The sequence below is a fragment of the Aquarana catesbeiana genome, linkage group LG02 (assembly GCF_042186555.1).
Source record: "Aquarana catesbeiana isolate 2022-GZ linkage group LG02, ASM4218655v1, whole genome shotgun sequence".
NCBI lineage: Eukaryota > Metazoa > Chordata > Amphibia > Anura > Ranidae > Aquarana > Aquarana catesbeiana.
The window spans coordinates 181,748,403-181,767,296 of NC_133325.1; the positions used below are offsets into that span (position 1 = coordinate 181,748,403).

At 44.1% G+C, this 18,894-nt stretch overlaps 1 protein-coding gene across 1 annotated transcript in view; it reads left to right on the forward strand.

Annotated features, from left to right (window-relative positions):
* The first annotated feature begins 2,084 nt into the window (after window positions 1-2,084).
* PA2G4 (proliferation-associated 2G4) overlaps window positions 2,085-18,894 on the forward strand; it is a 44,725-nt gene continuing 27,915 nt past the window's right edge. The window contains exon 1 of the mRNA XM_073613975.1: window positions 2,085-2,318. Within this exon, the coding sequence (XP_073470076.1) occupies window positions 2,231-2,318 (88 nt within the window). The 5' untranslated portion in view covers window positions 2,085-2,230. The remainder of the gene's footprint in view (window positions 2,319-18,894) is intronic.

The window sequence follows — 18,894 nt, forward strand, 5'->3', positions numbered from 1 at the left end:
GGATAATGCACCATGTCACATAGCTCAATCATCTTACCACTGGGTTCTTGAACTAGACAATGAGTTCATTGCATTCCAATGGCCTCCACAGTCACCAGATCTCAATCCAATAAAGCACATTTGGGATGTGGAGGAACGGGAGATTCACATCATGGATGTGCAGCCAACAAATCTGCAGCAACTGCGTGATACTATCATGTCAATATGGTCCAAAATCTCTGAGGAATGTTTCCAACACCTTGCTGAATCTATGCCACAAAGCCAAAAGGCCCGTAACACGCGATACGAAAAAAGGAAGTAAAATTTCGTCCGATGAACGATCTGCCGATTTTCGGATCGTTAGTACGGTGCTTTCGACAGCCGATTCTGGTTTTTTGGCAAAAAAAAGCTGGATGTGCAGACTATAAGATTTTTGTCAGATGTGAACTCAACGTCCGATTTTTGTTTAATTAGTACGGTTTTCGTAAGAAAGAAATCGTAAGAGCAAGGACTACGCATGCTCAGAAATGAAAAAATACACACAAAACTGTTCAACACATTGGGGGTTATTTACAAAAGGCAAATCCACTTTGCACTACAAGTGAAAAGTGCAGCTGAAATTGCACTTGAAAGTGCAGTCGCTGTAGATCTGAGGGGGACATGCAGAGAAAATAAAAAACAGCATTTTAGCTTGCCCACGATTGGATGATAAAATCAGCAGAGCTTCCCCTCATTTCAGATCTTCCCCTCAGATTTACAGCGACTGCACTTCCAAGTGCACGTTCAGTGCAATTTGCACTTGTAGTGCAAAGTGGATTCACCTTTTGTAAATAACCACCATTACGTCACCTCTGAAGTTGTATTCTGTCATACGAAAATTTCTGTATGGTGAGTAACCTCTTCGCTTTTGACATGAGACTAGCATGCAACAAAAAATGAACGAACGGTCTTTCGAAAATCTGATCGTGTGTACGAGGCTTTAGGCTGCATTCACATTTCAAAGTTGCGCGTTTTTACAGCGATATTTTGTTCAGGTCACCAATGTAAAAGGCAGAAAAATGCCTATAATCTGCCCCAAAGAAGCTCATGTTCTTTTTTTGAGCTTAGGGCGTTTTTTAGGAGTTTTGCTTCAGGTGACAAAACGCTCAGATGTGAACAGGTGCCATTGAAATGAATGGGATTTTGCTTATTGGGCGTTTTGAGCTGAAAACACTCAGGTATGAATGAGGCCTAAGGCCCCATTCACACTTGAGTGTAGCTTTTTGTTGTGCGTATTTGCGCTTTTTTTTTTTTTATCAACCAATAAGAAAAATGATAATCTGTTTCATCATTTGTTGCTATGTTTTTAGATTTTGTCATCTGCTTCTTGCTCCAAAAACACCAAAATCTGCCCAATTCGAGCAACAAAAACGGGTCCAGAGCTTTTTTGAGCTTCAGGCGACTTGGAGTGGAGATGTGAACCATCTCCATAGAGAATAATGGATTTTTTTCCCCCTCCAGCATTTTATAGCTTCAAACTACAAAACACTCAGGTGTGAATAGAGCCTGAAGGCAGTTCTGAAGGCAAAAGGAAATCCTACCCGATACTAGCAAGGGGTACCTAATAAAGTGTCCGGAGAGGGTACATCCTACCAACCTACCTAGGAGGGTGCTACCATTATTATCATTGCCCTTTTGTGTTCTGTTTATCTTAGTCTTCGTTATCTACATCCTCAGTTTTCTTGTACTTGAATTATAAACGTCTTCGGACAGCACAGGGATTAGTCCTCCTCCTCATTATGTCATATAATAGATAACACTGGAGTCCATTATAAATGTCTTTGAGCTTTCCATGTACACAGGTAGTCTTCTTGTGGCTGTTATGTGAGAGCTGTTAGGTAGGCCGGACTGGTGTGAGTTCCCCTCAGACTTTGAGGCCTTCTCAGCCCCTTGGATTCCCACCACACGCCTCGTACAAACCCCCTATATATCCCTCCGCCCTGACTCATTATAGGCCTCCTCCAGCCTGTAGGGCTGCTCCTGACTACAACTCCCAGCGTACACCGCGAGCGCACAAATGTGGGTGGCGCAGGTCGTCAGCTGTCACCCGTGCGAACTACAACACCCGGCATCCTGTGCGGCCCACCCGCCTGACCCTCGACCTGACGCGTGCGGTGCGCTCCCGCCTCCTGAGCTCTCCTCGCGCTGTGTGTGTCCGCCGCGCGCTCCAGCCAGCAATTCCCGTGCAGAGGGGAGACCGCCGAACGCCGACATGTCGGGTGACGATGAGCAGCAAGAGCAGACCATCGCCGAGGACCTGGTGGTCACCAAATACAAGATGGGGGGCGACATCGCCAACAGTGAGTGTCCGGAGGTGGGGGGAAGGTGGCGGTGTGGCCGGCATGGCTGGGGGGTGACGGAGGGGACCCGGCTGGAGGCGTGTTCTCTCGGCCGGCGGTGGCCCGCTCTCCGTGCTGTGGGGGGTTGGGGAGGATGAGAGCGGAGCGCACGTGTCCCGCCTGCCATGTGCCTCCCCGGCATCCGTACATCCGCGGGCACCCACGTGTCTGCCGGGAGCCCGCCTGATGGCCTCCATGTCACCGGCCTGGCCGTCCTAATACAATGGGGACTGGCCACATCATGGGTGGAGGAAAGTCCTCATTAAAGTTCCCCCTTTTCATATGGAGGGATTAGTGCCCCTGTCAGGTTTTTACTCCTATATAGATATCGGTACAGTGCAATCCTTGTATAACCCTAATCTGCCCATAGATGGGTGGAAATCCGGACATCTGTGGCCATTCCCACACCGCACAAGTTCATCGAATTGATTGATCGCTCTCCAACAGACTTGGAAGATTGTGTGTTGATCAGCACTGCGGGCAATCATCAGCGGCACCGATCAGTGTAGTCCCCATTGTCATAAGGAGAGGTTGCCAGTGTTTTGTCACATATGGAGACCCATAACATTTGACTGCGCATGCGCGATGCCGCCATATGCGTTCCAACACTGTGGCAATTTGCGCTTATGCAGAATTTTGAGGCCACACCCCCTGAGTCCAGGTTAAAGCCCCACCTTCAAAGTGGACAGAGTTAGATTATAATTCTGCCGAGCGAAGCGAGCCCACGAGGGGCCCTGTGGCACAGTGGTCTTACAACAGTTTTGGAACGCATATGGCGGCGTCGCGCATGCGCACTCCAGTGGGTAGCCAAATGTGATGGGTCACCATATCTGATGAAACACCGGAGGATTCCTCCATTGTGTGGATGGTAGAGCTGCACTATTCTGGCTAAACGATCGTCACAATTTTTTTTGCTTAGAAGCTAGATCACGATTCTCGCGGCGTAACATAATCTTTCACATTAAAACAAAAAAAACAAAAAAATGGGCTAACTTTACTGTTTCTTTTTTTATTCATTGAAATTTATTTTTCCCAAAAAATTGCATTTGAAAGACTGCTGGGCAAATAGTGTGACATAAAATATTGCAGCTATTGACATTTTTATTCCCTAGGGTCTCTGTTATAGTGTGTGTGTGTATATGTGTGTGTGTATATATATATATATATATATATATATATTATTATAATATAATGTTTGGGGGTTCCAAGTAATTTTCTAGCAAAAAATATTGATTTTAACTTAAGTGTCAGAAAAAGGATTAGACTTTAAGGCTCGGTTCACACTGGGGCGACTTGTCAGGCGACCTAGTCGCCTGACAAGTCGCCTCCCGTTCTGTGCTATGGAACCGTTCTAATCGGAGCGACGCAAGTCGCTCCGACTTAGAAAAAGGTTCCTGTATTACTTTGGGGGCGACTTGCATAGACTTCTATGCAGAAGTCGTCTCGCAAGTCGCCCCGGCAGTCGTTTGCAGGTCGCCTCGCTGAGGCGACCTGCAAGTCGTGCCGCCCATGTGTGAACCGAGCCTAAGAGGTTGAACTTCCCGTATTTACACGTTGTTTAAAAACTTGACAGACTGCCTGGATTTTTTTCTTCACACAGAAGTTTATCCCTTTGATCTAAGAAGGAAGAGTTAGTTACAATGTTTCATGTTAAAAACTTGGCAGACTCCCCAATGTTTTCTTTTTTGACAGCTGAGTGAGCAGATAAGTTTCTCCACTTGTTATATGAAAGAATCAGCAAACTCTGCAATAGAGATAGTTGATAGTTGGGGAGTTGAATCGAGATCACGATTTTTTAATGGTTAATTGTGCAGCTCTAGTGGATGGGGGAACGTTCAGTTTTATTTTGATCAGACCCGCTGGTTGATTATAGTGGAAGTCCATGTAAAAACGAAAATCCCTGTATCTATAGACATCCACGATCTAACGCTATCTATCCCTGTAAAGAAAATCGGTATACGTACCTAGTCTCCAGCGGCAGAAGCTCTGCAGAGGGCACGGCCGATAATGGCTGAAGTGAATGGGGAGTGACATCACCCATAGACTTGCTATGGGGCTTGTCGGATGTGTCCTCTGCTCCCACCCACACAGCAAAGACTCAGCTGACAGCTCAGCGTGGGATCGGGTCGGATCGCCTGCAGAAAAGGTATGTATACCCATTTTTTCTTTACAGGGCCAGATAGGTTAGTGATCGTGTGTCTATAGATTCAGGGATTTCAGTTTTTGCATGGACTTCCACTTTAAAGAAAACTGATGCGCATATGTCCAACCTTATTTAAAATCACCAAAACGATCTAATTGGAGGATAAACTTGTCCAATCTAGTTATATCCAGTCACACTGAACTTTACGTCACATATTTGGCAGATCTAAAGGAGATGTGTATGGACCGCTAAGGCTTCATTTTATAATCACACACATGGGCTGGACTTGTCTTTTTTCGACCTCACCTACTATGTAACTATGTATGTAACTTTGTACACATAGCCTATTATGACCCTGGCTGCGGAAAAATGCAAAATGTGGCAAAATCACACCTGGCGGTCAAAACATTCTTATGCTGAACACAATTCTGCATTCAGGAGAAGGTTACATAGTAGGTGACTCTGAAAAAAGACACAAGTCCAACCTAGGTTGAAACTCTCCCTTACTGCAGCAGCTCCTGAAAGAATACCTGTCCTTGTACACAGTCTTTTCTGGAGTTGAGTTTAGGAGCTTTGGGGAAAAAAAAACTCAATTACTCAATTTTAAGAGCTATAGTGTACATGAAGCCTTAAAGCGGAGTTCCACCCAAAAGGGGAAGTTCCGCTTTAAGTATTCCTCTTAACCACCCCTCCTATGCCACATTTGGCATGTCATTTTTTTGGGGGGGAGCGGGTACCTAGTTTTGACAGTTACCAGTTACGTCCAGTCCAGACTTTCTAAACCAAGGGCCAGTTTACTTCAGACTTAAGGGAAGCTGGGTTGTGGTCATTGGGAGTAGAAAATATCCAGACGTCAGGGGGGAATAAACCATTGGGAGGAATTGTGCCCTATCATTGATGTCATTGGGGCCCCATTGTTGGTGTCATTAAGAGGATTTATGCCCCAACTTTGGTGTCACTTTGAGGAAATGTGCCCTATCGTTGGTGTGATCGGGAGGAATTCTAACCCCTTCGTTGGGGGGGGTGGGGGTTTATGCCCCATTGTTGGTATCGGATGAAAATAGTTCCCCATGGGCCAGATAAAAGCAAGCACAGGGCTGAATCTGGCCCCGGGGCCACAGTTTGGAGACCAGTGGTCTAGACAATCAGACCGGACGTTCTTCTTTCCCCCTCCCCTGCAATCTTCTGGACATGTCACAGGTCCCAGAAGATTGCCTGGCCATTAAGCCACAAGCTGTCACAGCCGGGTGCCCACAGTTGTAAATCCAGGGAGAGGGAGGGAATCGAGGGTTCGGGTGACCACATCCCTGGATCCTTTGACAGGTGAATGTATGTTTTTATTAAGTCTTTTTTTATTAAACACAATTAAGACTGGAACTCCGCTTTAAAGGGATTGTAAATCCTATATAACATACACGTCATACCTGCTCTGTGCAGTGGTTTTGCACAGAGCTGCCCCAAAACTCTTCTCATGTCCATAAGTGGCGCTCTCGTCTCCTTCTTATCTTGATGTCCCATCATGGGACGCTGCTTCCTATGGTGGCACACCTGCCAGCTCAATCCCCAGCTGTGCTGGCTGCATCTATTGACACAGACGGCACGGCTCGGCACCCCTCCCTTGTCACAGTATTTGATTAGATTAGCAGCAGCGTGGTCCAATCAGTCTGCCCTGTGAGCACATTGCTGGATTAAGATTGGGCTTGGGTAAGTATAAGAGGGGGGGGGGGGGGGGGGAGAGCTGTACACAGGTTTTTTACCTTAATGCATAGAACGCATTAAGGTAAAAAAACCTCCTGCATTTGCAACCACGTTAAAGTGGTAGAAAACAGTATTTTGATTTTTACCTACAGGTAAGCATATAATAAAGCTTGCTTGTAGGTTAAATGAATATTTCCTAAATGTGCAATGTTTAGGAGATATTCTAGGGAGCAGAAGCCGGTGACGTCACCAGCGCATGCTCTCTGAAGGAACGGCATACCTGTGCCGTTCCTTCAAAGCTTTGTGCTGTGGCCGTAACGTCTTCGCAGCTCAGCCATTCACATGGCCGCAGCTCGCATACCCGGAAGGAAAACCGGGTGAAGATGGAAACCTCTGCAGTGGTGACAGCATGCCACTGGAGGGCTTTGTTTCAAGGTAAGTCTTTCATAATGTGCTAGTATGTGATGCACATTATGCCTTTACTTTGCAGTGTGGTTTCGTTTTTTGTTTTTTAACTTTCATTACCACTTTAAAGTGTTCACCTTTTCATTAAAAATGTAGAGGTGAATTAACACCAACTTGTACCAAAGTTGTCCTTGATAGTCTGCTAATAAGTCAATGTGACCTAAACTGTGCACAAATAAGTTAATGGAGCCGATCAATGGACCAATAGTTTGGCATATGTATTTTGCATCTGATGTTTAAAAAGACTCATTAAAGTGTATTACTGAGGGGAAAACATTCACAACATCTCTACATTACATGCACATTTACCCTTGTTTTGCCTAAAAAAAAAAAAAAAAAAAAGTACAAAAAAATACCAGTTGATCCTGCCAGAAATTCAGTGAGCTCCCAACTTCCTCTTTGAGCTGTCATCAGTGTCTGCATAACCCTGCCTGGAATCTTTTATGGACTATAGAATATCTACCCCTTATCCTATGGAGATGGGGCTGTGTTTTGTAGTCCAGAAGAGAACTTTAAAATATGACAAGACTGTTGCGGGTACTGGAGGTGCCTGTACATGGCAGGAGCCTTACAAACCTCTTTACAGCCCAATCCAGGGCCATTCTGATTCTGGGTAGTGTTGACATGCTGCCAAGCCTTGTCTCCAGACGCTTCAATTGGCCTTAACTCTAATGCTAGTGATACTTTGGGGGGAATCACACACAGGGCTTTTTTTTTTTTTTTTTTTTTAAACATGTTCTTTAACCTGGTGTAAAGGGTAGCCAGCAGTGCCAGTCATAACTTTTTCAGTGCCCACCTGAAACCACAATGCACCATTGTAGCCCTCTGAAGAAACACTCCCTTTCCAACCCACGATGCAGTGCTCAGTGCCTAGGTGATCTAACAATAGGTCCTAGTACGGTAAGAATGGGGGGGGGGTCAGGCAATCATTGTAATATTGATATAGGATCTTCAGGGGTTGCCGATACCGAGTATTTGCACAAGTATCAGGTACTTGTGCAAATGCACCAATACTTTCAGGCTTGGTTCTTTGAACGGTCAGTGGGTCCTCCCCAGTGTTAAAGAAGTCCGGTAATTGGAGCTGTCAAAAAAAGCAGCCTGCAATGTTAATTAACAACATTGTTCAGCCCTGAAACACTAAAATAAAAACAAACATTTTCTGTTTCTTCATCTGCAGATCAAAGGGTTGAACACATGTTCCTCTGTTTAACCCCTTAATAACCCTTAATTTACTCTAATCAGCCTTTAACTCCCTATTCTCCTCCATTTAATTATTATTTTCCTGCTTTTTTTTTCTTTTTTTTTTTTCACGTCTATTTTATAAACAATTAAAACTTTTTTTTGTTTGCTTTGTTAGTGAATATTTTTACCCATATATATTAACATATGTTTACACATTTCACATTGAAGACGCGCTAAATTTAAAAAAATCATTTCATTTGTAAATAACTTTTCAATACTTTGTACCATTGCTGACGGCTGAAGTTTAAAACAAAACAGTTGCGGTAAGTTTCGGTAATTGGTATCGGCGAGTACTAAAAAAAAGTATCAGTACTTGTAGTCATTGTAAAAAAAATAAATGGTATTGGTGCATCCCTAGTTGCTAGTAAAGGATTGGCGTGGCAGGTAGGCACTACCAGGAGTTGTGGCACCATAGAGTCCTTTGTTTGCCATTTCTGTGCTGAAAATAGTTCACACTTTTTTTTTTATTTTAAAATTTAATCTGTCCAGAAATTAATTTTTAAAAACCTTCTGCATTAGCAGGTAGCTGACAAAGTTGGCTGCAAGTAGATGCCTCTTGTTGCCAATATGTTAATGAGTCACCCCTGTGACCAGTTAGAAATATGTGCTCTTGAATCTGTGGGGGGTATTTCATGCAGAACTGTGGTTGAGTGTTCAGCTCTAGTAACGTGTAATCCAGTTCTTTGTGGAAGCACATAATGACTGCTTGGTAAGCAGAGTGTAGTGAACACGCTGCAGCTATACATTCTGGAAGCTGCTTTGGCATTATACACACCTTTTGGAGCACAGTTTTACAATCTATTGGCAGGGCATCCCACTGAGATTCTTATCGTGTGTGGGTTTTTTTTTTTTCTCATCGTGATGGAAAGATCTTAGTTGAAGGAAGTGGCCATAACCAAAGGTGGAGCTGGAAAACGAAGCTATGCAAAGATGTGCATTGTCTATCTGGACACCATTGCCAAAATGTTTAAAATCAGGTTCCCGGTCAGTTTGTCTTAAAATATTTTGCTTATCTGCAGATTTTTCTCCCTTCAGAAAAGTACAAACTGTCTGCTTCCTTTTCTATGGTGACGGTGTCAAAGTCACTCTTTAGTCACATGTCGTTCATGATTTCCTGTTAGCAGGTACAAGGGCACAATTTTTAGTACTTGAGCTGAAGTCCTTCCTTGACAGCTTATCTGTAACATAACTCTAGTTGTGTGGCTAATGATTTTTTAAGTAACCAATAGTAATCTAAGTGCAGCCTGACCACCTAGGGATTAATTTTGTGTTTTTATTTTTTGGACCTCATTCATATGGCACTCCTGCAATTTAGCTTTTCTAAAGGCAGGAGAAGTTGTCTGGGAAGTACAAATAATTGTATGCTTCCCAGATGACTTTTTGCTGATGTTCCTACTTTAAAGCAGGTTTGGCAGGATTCACACGTGTTTAGCAGAATTTATTATCTCATTGAAATCCGGATGCACAGAATTCTATTTTTTCTAATTGCAATTGAACTGAATGCACCTAAACTCAGGTAAACCCTAATATTTGATACCATTGAAAAATCATTATATGCAGGAATGTCCTGTAAACACAGGTTTTAACACTGCCAGTGTGATCCCTTAGACCAGTGGTCTCCGAACTGTGGCCCAGGGGACAGATGTGGCCCTTTGCATGCCTTTATCTCTGGTCCTATCACACTATTCCTCCCACTGACACCAATAATGGGGTACTATTTCTCTGATCCGAACAATGGTGGGACATTTTCTACTCCCACTGGCCACACTCCAGCCCACCTAAAGTCTGAAGAACCGTAAATTTGGCTGTTTGTTTAGAAAGTTTTGAGACCTGTGCCTTAGTTGTATTTAATTCCTGTCTGAGCAGAGTGTAAGACTGTATACAGACACGCATGAAAACGTCTATTACGATACATGTTACATATTGCAGCACAATAGATTAGTTAAAGGAGAGTGTAGGTGTGGCACTGTTCTAATTAGAAAATGCTTAAGTGTTAGATTTTAAACCTGATATAGTAATACTTCTGTGTTGCACCCTCTGCAGAGTGCAATACTATAAGACCTCAGAAGAAACAAGAAAAATATGCTGTATTTATATGTTGATATTCAGTATATACACCCTCTGCAAGGTGCAATACCTTGTGATTATTATACTAATATTCAATGTGTTGCACCCTCTGCAAGATGCAACAAAAATGGGAAAGAAGCCTTTGAGAGAATAAATCTAACTCAATGTATTTATATTGAACCAGGTTGATTGAAAACAAGAGATGTAGAAAATATAGCACCTATAATAGAAATATGCTACTGTGTTACACCCTCTGCACAATACGTCTGTGAACCAGTATGGTTGCCTTTGGTGTTACACCCCACAAATTGCTGGTAAGAAACCAAAAAGGAAGTGTAAACTAAACCTTATCAAATTATATTAGCGTTATACTCTCAGCCAATGTGGGGTACGCTGTGATAATGAAACACTTCTTCAATAATGCTGCCAGCAAAACATTTCTATAAGTGTGTTACACCCTCTTATAAATGAATGGTGCCGAAGTGAGATGTTTTAAATAAGTGCTGGTGCAATATTAAAATATATGGACTTAAGAATTGTTGTTTGATGTGTTATGCCCCCTGGCAGGTGCATTCACAAAATTGATGTTTACATGTTTGATCAACAATCTACGAAATATTTAACCCAGAGGGGTTAGATACCCTGTGATATAGTGACTATTATTGACTTGATAACCTAGATACCATTGATAGGATAAACATACAAATTTAAATATGGCAAAATAAACCAATATAAAAACCAAAGTGACTTGTGCTCAAAAAGTGTCCAGTGTTTGCTGAAAAAGTAATATTTAAATAATTTCTCAGAATCTTCTCATTTGAGTGACAGCTGGTGTTGGTGATTCTTATCCGTGCTCCTATTGTAAATGCACTCACCAAATAGCCTCACCCCCCCCTAGGGGTACTGCGCAGTCACAGTATATGTCACTGTGTAGCAATCTTTAGAACCCTTGGTCCATGCTTTAGTGGTGCTGTGTTGGTGGTGTTTCACTCGTTTGCCATATGGAGGAGAGTAGGGATGCCCATAGTGTAAATCCGTATTTAAAATATTTTTATTTCATTAAAAAATAGGAGATATACTCACATTTAGTGTAACCTTTTAAAGCATGAAAATAACAGATGGATGCCCTCAGACCGGAAGTGACGCAAAGACGTTCGTAACTCCGCCCTACATGTTTCGTATTGCAGCGCACGCCAAAGTGAGAGCGATAATTCTAGCGCAAGATCTCCGTAACACCGAACCGATGACCTATAGAGGGCTTTTGAAGCATTGTCTATAAAAAAAAATATAGGGTACTGAAGTTTATTTCAGGGGTGGGCACAAATTTTAAGGTTGACGTGTTGGGTATCTATTTACTCGGCGCAACCTTGTCTCTTATATTTTACCAAAGATTTGGGTAGTTTATTGCGCTTGTTTTTTCCCTAAAATTCACTTTAGTGTGTTACTGAAATGTTATGTTTCCGAGACCTTTGCGGTAATATCGTGTGACATAAATAATTGGATCTACCACTAATTTTATTCTCTAGGGTGTCTGCTTTCATAAAGTATATAATGTTTGGGGGTATTATGTAATCTTCAGACCTAAAATTATTTTTTTTAAATGTGCAAAAAAAAACCCAAAACTGCTCTGGCAGCAAAAGGGTTAATGCCCATTCCCCGGATGGACGGGGGGGGGGGGGGGGGGGGCGGACCCTATGCAGTGGACGCCGTACCTGAGTCGACCCCTTAACTCTAGGGGTTAGCAGAAGAGGCTGTAATACTTAGAGTACCCCTTGCTCCTCTCTGTGGGCTGCCCCACAGTGTCATCGGGTACAATGCAGGGCTATTACTCCTGCGTTGTATGTGAGGAAGGAAATGTGCCTGGGAATGCTTTAGAGAAGAGGCTGCAGAGGACCAGTTGCACAAGATGGAGGGCGGAGTAAGGTAAATATAGCTTATTCCTTTAGTCAAGGTTTTGCATTAGTGTGTTGCCACACTGCAAATCTCAGCAGCAGGAATCTTCTAATTTAGGGAAATGCAATTAGCAGACCTCCAGCTGTTGCAAAACTACAAGTCCCATCGTGCCTCTGGGTGTCATGCTTGTGGCTGTCAGTCTTGCTATGCCTCATGGGAATTGTAGTTCTGCAACAACTGGAGGTCTGCTAATTGCATATCCCTGTTCTAATTCCTGCTTTGGGGTCGGCAGGTGCGTGCAGATAGAGCCCATGAATGACAGGCTGTTGGCATTCGCAGCTGCTTGCACACCTAGCAATTGCCTCCTGTTCCTGACAGCCTGTCACTGCAGTGGTATGGGCTTGGTCTCAATTGAGAGCACTAAGTGCCAGTTCACACTTGTGCGATCCGGGAACCCTGCGACTCCACTGCAGGTTCCCGCATCACACCAAACTCGCAAGGCAGTTCACAATGTTAATGACACCCCAATCAATTTAATGTTAAAGGCACCCCCCTCCCCCATATTTCAGCTCGCATATTGTACTGCCAACTGACAGTTTGGACAGGAATCGGATTGCATGGGATAAACACCCATGCAATCCGATTCTGATGCGAGTTTGGTCCGAATGCAATGTGAATTCTGCCATGCTATGTGGCTGAAATCGCATCGCACGGACATCGCATGTGATTTGCACTGTGATGCAAATCACATGCGATCTCGCACCAGAGAAAAAAGGTGACAGGAGAGGGACCTGTGTGAGGGTTTACAACCACTTTAATCTTTTTGTGTACTTGAGTCACCTGTCCTGCTCTATACCATATACATTCTTTTCTTGTCAATCCTTTTGTGCATGAGCTTTGTTTTTGACCTCTGCTCAGTTAAACGTGTCTGAATATGTCGTCAAAGGCCAACAAAGCTTTCAGCTGTTGGTGTGAGTGCTTGATAACTGGGTGTGGTGGTTTATCATAGACGTCAAACCAACAGTTCTACCCTCAGCTGTTGTAGTAATGACTGTTGTATCCATCAGCACATTGTAAAGTTGTACTACCAGACCCCCCCCCCCCCCCCCTGTTGCTGTTGGAGAGTTCCCTTCATTTTTAGTCTGGTAAAACATCTGAAGAACAAAGCGAGGGCTAATCTCCCTAGCAGGACAGCAAAAACCTGACAAAGGAGTTGACCATTCCCTACTTTATCCAAAACTTGGCAAAAACAGTTTTTTTGCTGGTCAAACTTTGATTGAATGGGTCATTATTCATGGAATTTGTTGTTGGATGTTGATAGACCATTCATATGGGGATGTGTTCTAAAAGTAAACACTTCATACATTTTTGATTCATATTGAAATGCTCAGTATTTTGTCATGGATATGTAATGAAAAATGTAAAGTGGTTGGTTTTAAAGGTGAATGTGGGTTTTTTTTTTTTCTTTTTTAAAACCTTTACCTGAGCGGGTCTGAAATGCTTGCCTGATCTTGATCCAGTGCTGTGCATGTCTGCGGTTGAGCTGCTCTTTTCTCCTCTTCTCAATGGAGGATCAGCAGTAGCTCTTGCTGTCAGTCAATTCCTGTCAGCAGGGGGCTGGTCTGAGCTACACTGCATGTGCCAATAGATGCGCACAGTATGACTTGGGATCAAGCCTGCATGAGTGCCCCCAAGCAGCTTGCTATGGGGGTACTCAGAAAAGAGGAGGAGCCAAGAGCATTGGTAGGGGAGCCCCAGAGGAGAAGGATCAGCGCTGCTTTGTGCAAAGCCATTGCACAGAGCAGGTAAGTATAATGTTTTAGAAGAAAAATTTTTTTAAATATTTACCATCACAAAAAATCGAATGGCTACCACCTGAAGGTAAAAATTGTAATGGATGCAGAATTATTACACGTGCAACTTTTCTTGCTCTTCCCCTTACCTTCACTTTGGAAGTGGTACATGCTCATCGTCTTTGCATCCTTAACCTATAGAGGAGTAGTTGCTTTGAAGTGGAAATTTGTCTGCCCTTCATCAATTTGGGAGCCTCAGTGGGCCAACACATTTAACCACTTGCCGACCGCCTAACGTATATGTACGTCGGCAGAATGGCACGGGCAGGCAGAATCACGTACCTGTACGTGATCTGCCTCCCGCGGGCGGGGGGTCCGATCGGACCCCCCCCCCCCCCCGGTGCCATCGGCGGTCGGCATCTGACTGGGAGCGTCGGGAGGCGAGGGGGAGACCATCCGATCGTGGCCCCCCCCTCGCGATCGCTCCCAGCCAATGGGAATCCTCCTCTGCCTGTGTATAGTTTCACACAGGCAGAGGATGTGATGTCATCTCTCCTCGGTCTGGCAGTTTCCGTCCAGCGCCGAGGAGAGAAGACATGTAAGTCCACACAACACAAACACACACAGTAGAACATGCCAGGCATACTTTACACCCCCGATCCCCCCCCCGTCACAAACTGACATTAGCAGTATTTTTTTTTTTTTTTTTTCTGATTACTGCATAGTGTCAGTTTGTGACAGTTACAGTGTTAGGGCAGTGAGTATTACCCCCCTTTAGGTCTAGGATACCCCCCTAACCCCCCCTAATAAAGTTTTAACCCCTTGATCACCCCCTGTCACCAGTGTCACTAAGCGATCATTTTTCTGATCGCTGTATTAGTGTCGCTGGTGACGATAGTTAGAGACGTAAATATTTAGGTTCGCCGTCAGCGTTTTATAGCGACAGGGACCCCCATATACTATCTAATAAAGGTTTTAACCCCTTGATTGCCCCCTAGTTAACCCTTTCACCACTGATCACCGTATAACTGTTACGAGTGACGCTGGTTAGTTTATTTTTTATAGTGTCAGGGCACCCGCCGTTTATTACCGAATAAAGGTTTAGTCCCCTGATCGCCCGGCGGTGATATGCGTCGCCCCAGGCAGCGTCAGATTAGCGCCAGTACCGCTAACACCCACGCACGCAGCATACGCCTCCCTTAGTGGTATAGTATCTGTACGGATCAATATCTGATCCAATCAGAACTATACTAGCGTCCCCAGCAGTTTAGGGTTCCCGAAAACGCAGTGTTAGCGGGATCAGCCCAGATACCCGCTAGCACCTGCGTTTTGCCCCTCTGCCCGGCCCACCCAAGTGCAGTATCGATCGATCACTGTCACTTACAAAACACTAAACGCATAACTGCAGCGTTCGCATAGTCAGGCCTGATCCCTGCGATCGCTAACAGTTTTTTTGGTAGCGTTTTGGTGAACTGGCAAGCACCAGCCCCAGGCAGCGTCAGATTAGCGCCAGTACCGCTAACACCCACGCACGCACCGTACACCTCCCTTAGTGGTATAGTATCTGATCGGATCAATATCTGATCTGATCAGATCTATACTAGCGTCCCCAGCAGTTTAGGGTTCCCACAAACGCAGTGTTAGCGGGATCAGCCCAGATACCTGCTAGCACCTGCGTTTTGCCCCTCCGCCCGGCCCAGCCCAGCCCACCCAAGTGCAGTATCGATCGATCACTGACACTTACAAAACACTAAACACATAACTGCAGCGTTCGCAGAGTCAGGCCTGATCCCTGCGATCGCTAACAGTTTTTCTGGTAGCGTTTTGGTGAACTGGCAAGCACCAGCCCCAGGCAGCGTCAGGTTAGCGCCAGTACCGCTAACACCCACGCACGCAGCATACGCCTCCCTTAGTGGTATAGTATCTGATCGGATCAATATCTGATCCGATCAGATCTATACTATCGTCCCCAGCAGTTTAGGGTTCCCACAAACGCAGTGTTAGCGGGATCAGCCCAGATACCTGCTAGCACCTGCGTTTTGCCCCTCCGCCCGGCCCAGCCCAGCCCACCCAAGTGCAGTATCGATCGATCACTGTCACTTACAAAACACTAAACGCATAACTGCAGCGTTCGCAGAGTCAGGCCTGATCCTTGCGATCGCTAACAGTTTTTTTGGTAGCGTTTTGGTGAACTGGCAAGCACCAGCGGCCTAGTACACCCCGGTCGTAGTCAAACCAGCACTGCAGTAACACTTGGTGACGTGGCGAGTCCCATAAGTGCAGTTCAAGCTGGTGAGGTGGCAAGCACAAGTAGTGTCCCGCTGCCACCAAGAAGACGAACACAGGCCCGTCGTGCCCATAATGCCCTTCCTGCTGCATTCGCCAATCCTAATTGGGAACCCACCGCTTCTGCGGCGCCCGTACTTCCCCCATTCACATCCCCAACCAAATGCAGTCGGCTGCATGAGAGGCATTTTCTTTATGTCCTCCCGAGTACCCCTACCCAACGAACCCCCCCAAAAAAGATGTCGTGTCTGCAGCAAGCGCGGATATAGACGTGACACCCGCTATTATTGTCCCTCCTGTCCTGACAATCCTGGTCTTTGCATTGGTGAATATTTTGAACGCTACCATGCACTAGTTGAGTATTAGCGTAGGGTACAGCATTCCACAGACTAGGCACACTTTCACAGGGTCTCCCAAGATGCCATCGCATTTTGAGAGACCCGAACCTGGAACCGGTTACAGTTATAAAAGTTAGTTACATAAAAAAGTGTAAAAAAAAAAACACATACAAAAATATAAAATAAAAAAAAAATAGTTGTCGTTTTATTGTTCTTTCTCTCTCTATTCTCTCTCTCTATTGTTCTGTTCTTTTTTACTGTATTCTATTCTGCAATGTTTTATTGTTATTATATTTTATCATGTTTGCTTTTCAGGTATGCAATTTTTTATACCTTACCGTTTACTGTGCTTTATTGTTAACCATTTTTTTGTCTTCAGGTACGCCATTCACGACTTTGAGTGGTTATACCAGAATGATGCCTGCAGGTTTAGGTATCATCTTGGTATCATTCTTTTCAGCCAGCGGTCGGCTTTCATGTAAAAGCAATCCTAGCGGCTAATTAGCCTCTAGACTGCTTTTACAAGCAGTGGGAGGGAATGCCCCTCCCCCCCCCCCCCAACGTCTTCCGTGTTTTTCTCTGGCTCTCCTGTCTCAACAGGGAACCTGAAAATGCAGCCGGTGATTCAGCCAGCTGACCATAGAGCTGATCAGAGACCAGAGTGGCTCCAAACATCTCTATGGCCTAAGAAACCGGAAGCTACGAGCATTTTATGACTTAGATTTCGCCGGAAGTAAACAGCGCCATTGGGAAATTGGGAAAGCATTTTATCACACCGATCTTGGTGTGGTCAGATGCTTTGAGGGCAGAGGAGAAATCTAGGGTCTAATAGACCCCAATTTTTGCAAAAAAGAGTACCTGTCACTACCTATTGCTATGATAGGGGATATTTACATTCCCTGAGATAACAATAAAAATGATTAAAAAAAATGAAAGGAACAGTTTAAAAATAAGATAAAAAAATAATAATAATAAAGAAAAAAAAAAAAAAAAAAGCACCCCTGTCCCCCCTGCTCTCGCGCTAAGGCGAACGCAAGCGTCGGTCTGGCGTCAAATGTAAACAGCAATTGCACCATGCATGTGAGGTATCGCCGCGAAGGTCAGATCGAGGGCAGTAAGTTTAGCAGTAGACCTCCTCTGTAAATCTAAAGTGGTAACCTGTAAAGGCTTTTAAAGGCTTTTAAAAATGTATTTAGTTTGTCGCCACTGCACGTTTGTGCGCAAGTTTAAAGCATGTCATGTTTGGTATCCATGTACTCGGCCTAAGATCATCTTTTTTATTTCATCAAACATTTGGGCAATATAGTGTGTTTTAGTGCATTAAAATGTAAAAAAGTGTGTTTTTTCCCCAAAAAATGCGTTTGAAAAATCGCTGCGCAAATACTGTGTGAAAAAAAAAAATGAAACACCCACCATTTTAATCTGTAGGGCATTTGCTTTAAAAAAAATATATAATGTTTGGGGGTTCAAAGTAATTTTCTTGCAAAAAAAAATTATTTTTTTATGTAAACAATAAGTGTCAGAAAGGGCTTTGTCTTCAAGTGGTTAGAAGTGTGGGTGATGTGTGACATAAGCTTCTAGATGTTGTGCATAAAATGCCAGGACAGTTCAAAACCCCCCCAAATGACCCCATTTTGGAAAGTAGACACCCCAAGCTATTTGCTGAGAGTCATGTTGAGTCCATGGAATAATTTATATTGTGACACAAGTTGCGGGAAAGAGACAATTTTTTATTTTTTTTATTTTTTTTTGCGCAAAGTTGTCACTAAATGATATATTGCTCAAACATGCCATGGGAATATGTGAAATTACACCCCAAAATACATTCTGCTGCTTCTCCTGAGTACGGGGATACCACATGTGTGGGACTTTTTGGGAGCCTAGCCGCGTACGGGACCCCGAAAACCAAGCACCGCCTTCAGGCTTTCTAAGGCCGTAAATTTTTGATTTCACTCTTCACTGCCTATCACAGTTTCGGAGGCCATGGAATGCCCAGGTGGCAAAAAAACCCCCCAAATGACCCCATTTTGGAAAGTAGACACCCCAAGCTATTTGATGAGAGGTATAGTGAGTATTTTGCAGACCTCACTTTTTGTCACAAAGTTTTGAAAATTGAAAAAAGAAAAAAAAAAATTTTTTTTCTCGTCTTTCTTTATTTTCAAAAACAAATGAGAGCTGCAAAATACTCACCATGCCTCTCAGCAAATAGCTTGGGGTGTCTACTTTCCAAAATGGGGTCATTTGGGGGGGGGTTTGTGCCACCTGGGCATTCCATGGCCTCCGAAACTGTGATAGGCAGTGAGGAGTAAAATCAAAAATGTACGCCCTTAGAAATCCTGAAGGCAGTGATTGGTTTTCGGGGTCCCGTACGCGGCTAGGCTCCCAAAAAGTCCCACACATGTGGTATCCCCATACTCAGGAGAAGCAGCTAAATGTATTTTGGGGTGCAATTCCACATATGCCCATGGCCTGTGTGAGCAATATATCATTTAGTGACAACTTTGTGCAAAAAAAAAAAAAAAAATTTGTCACTTTCCCGCAACTTGTGTCAAAATATAAAACATTCCATGGACTCAACATGCCTCAAAGCAAATAGCTTGGGGTGTCTACTT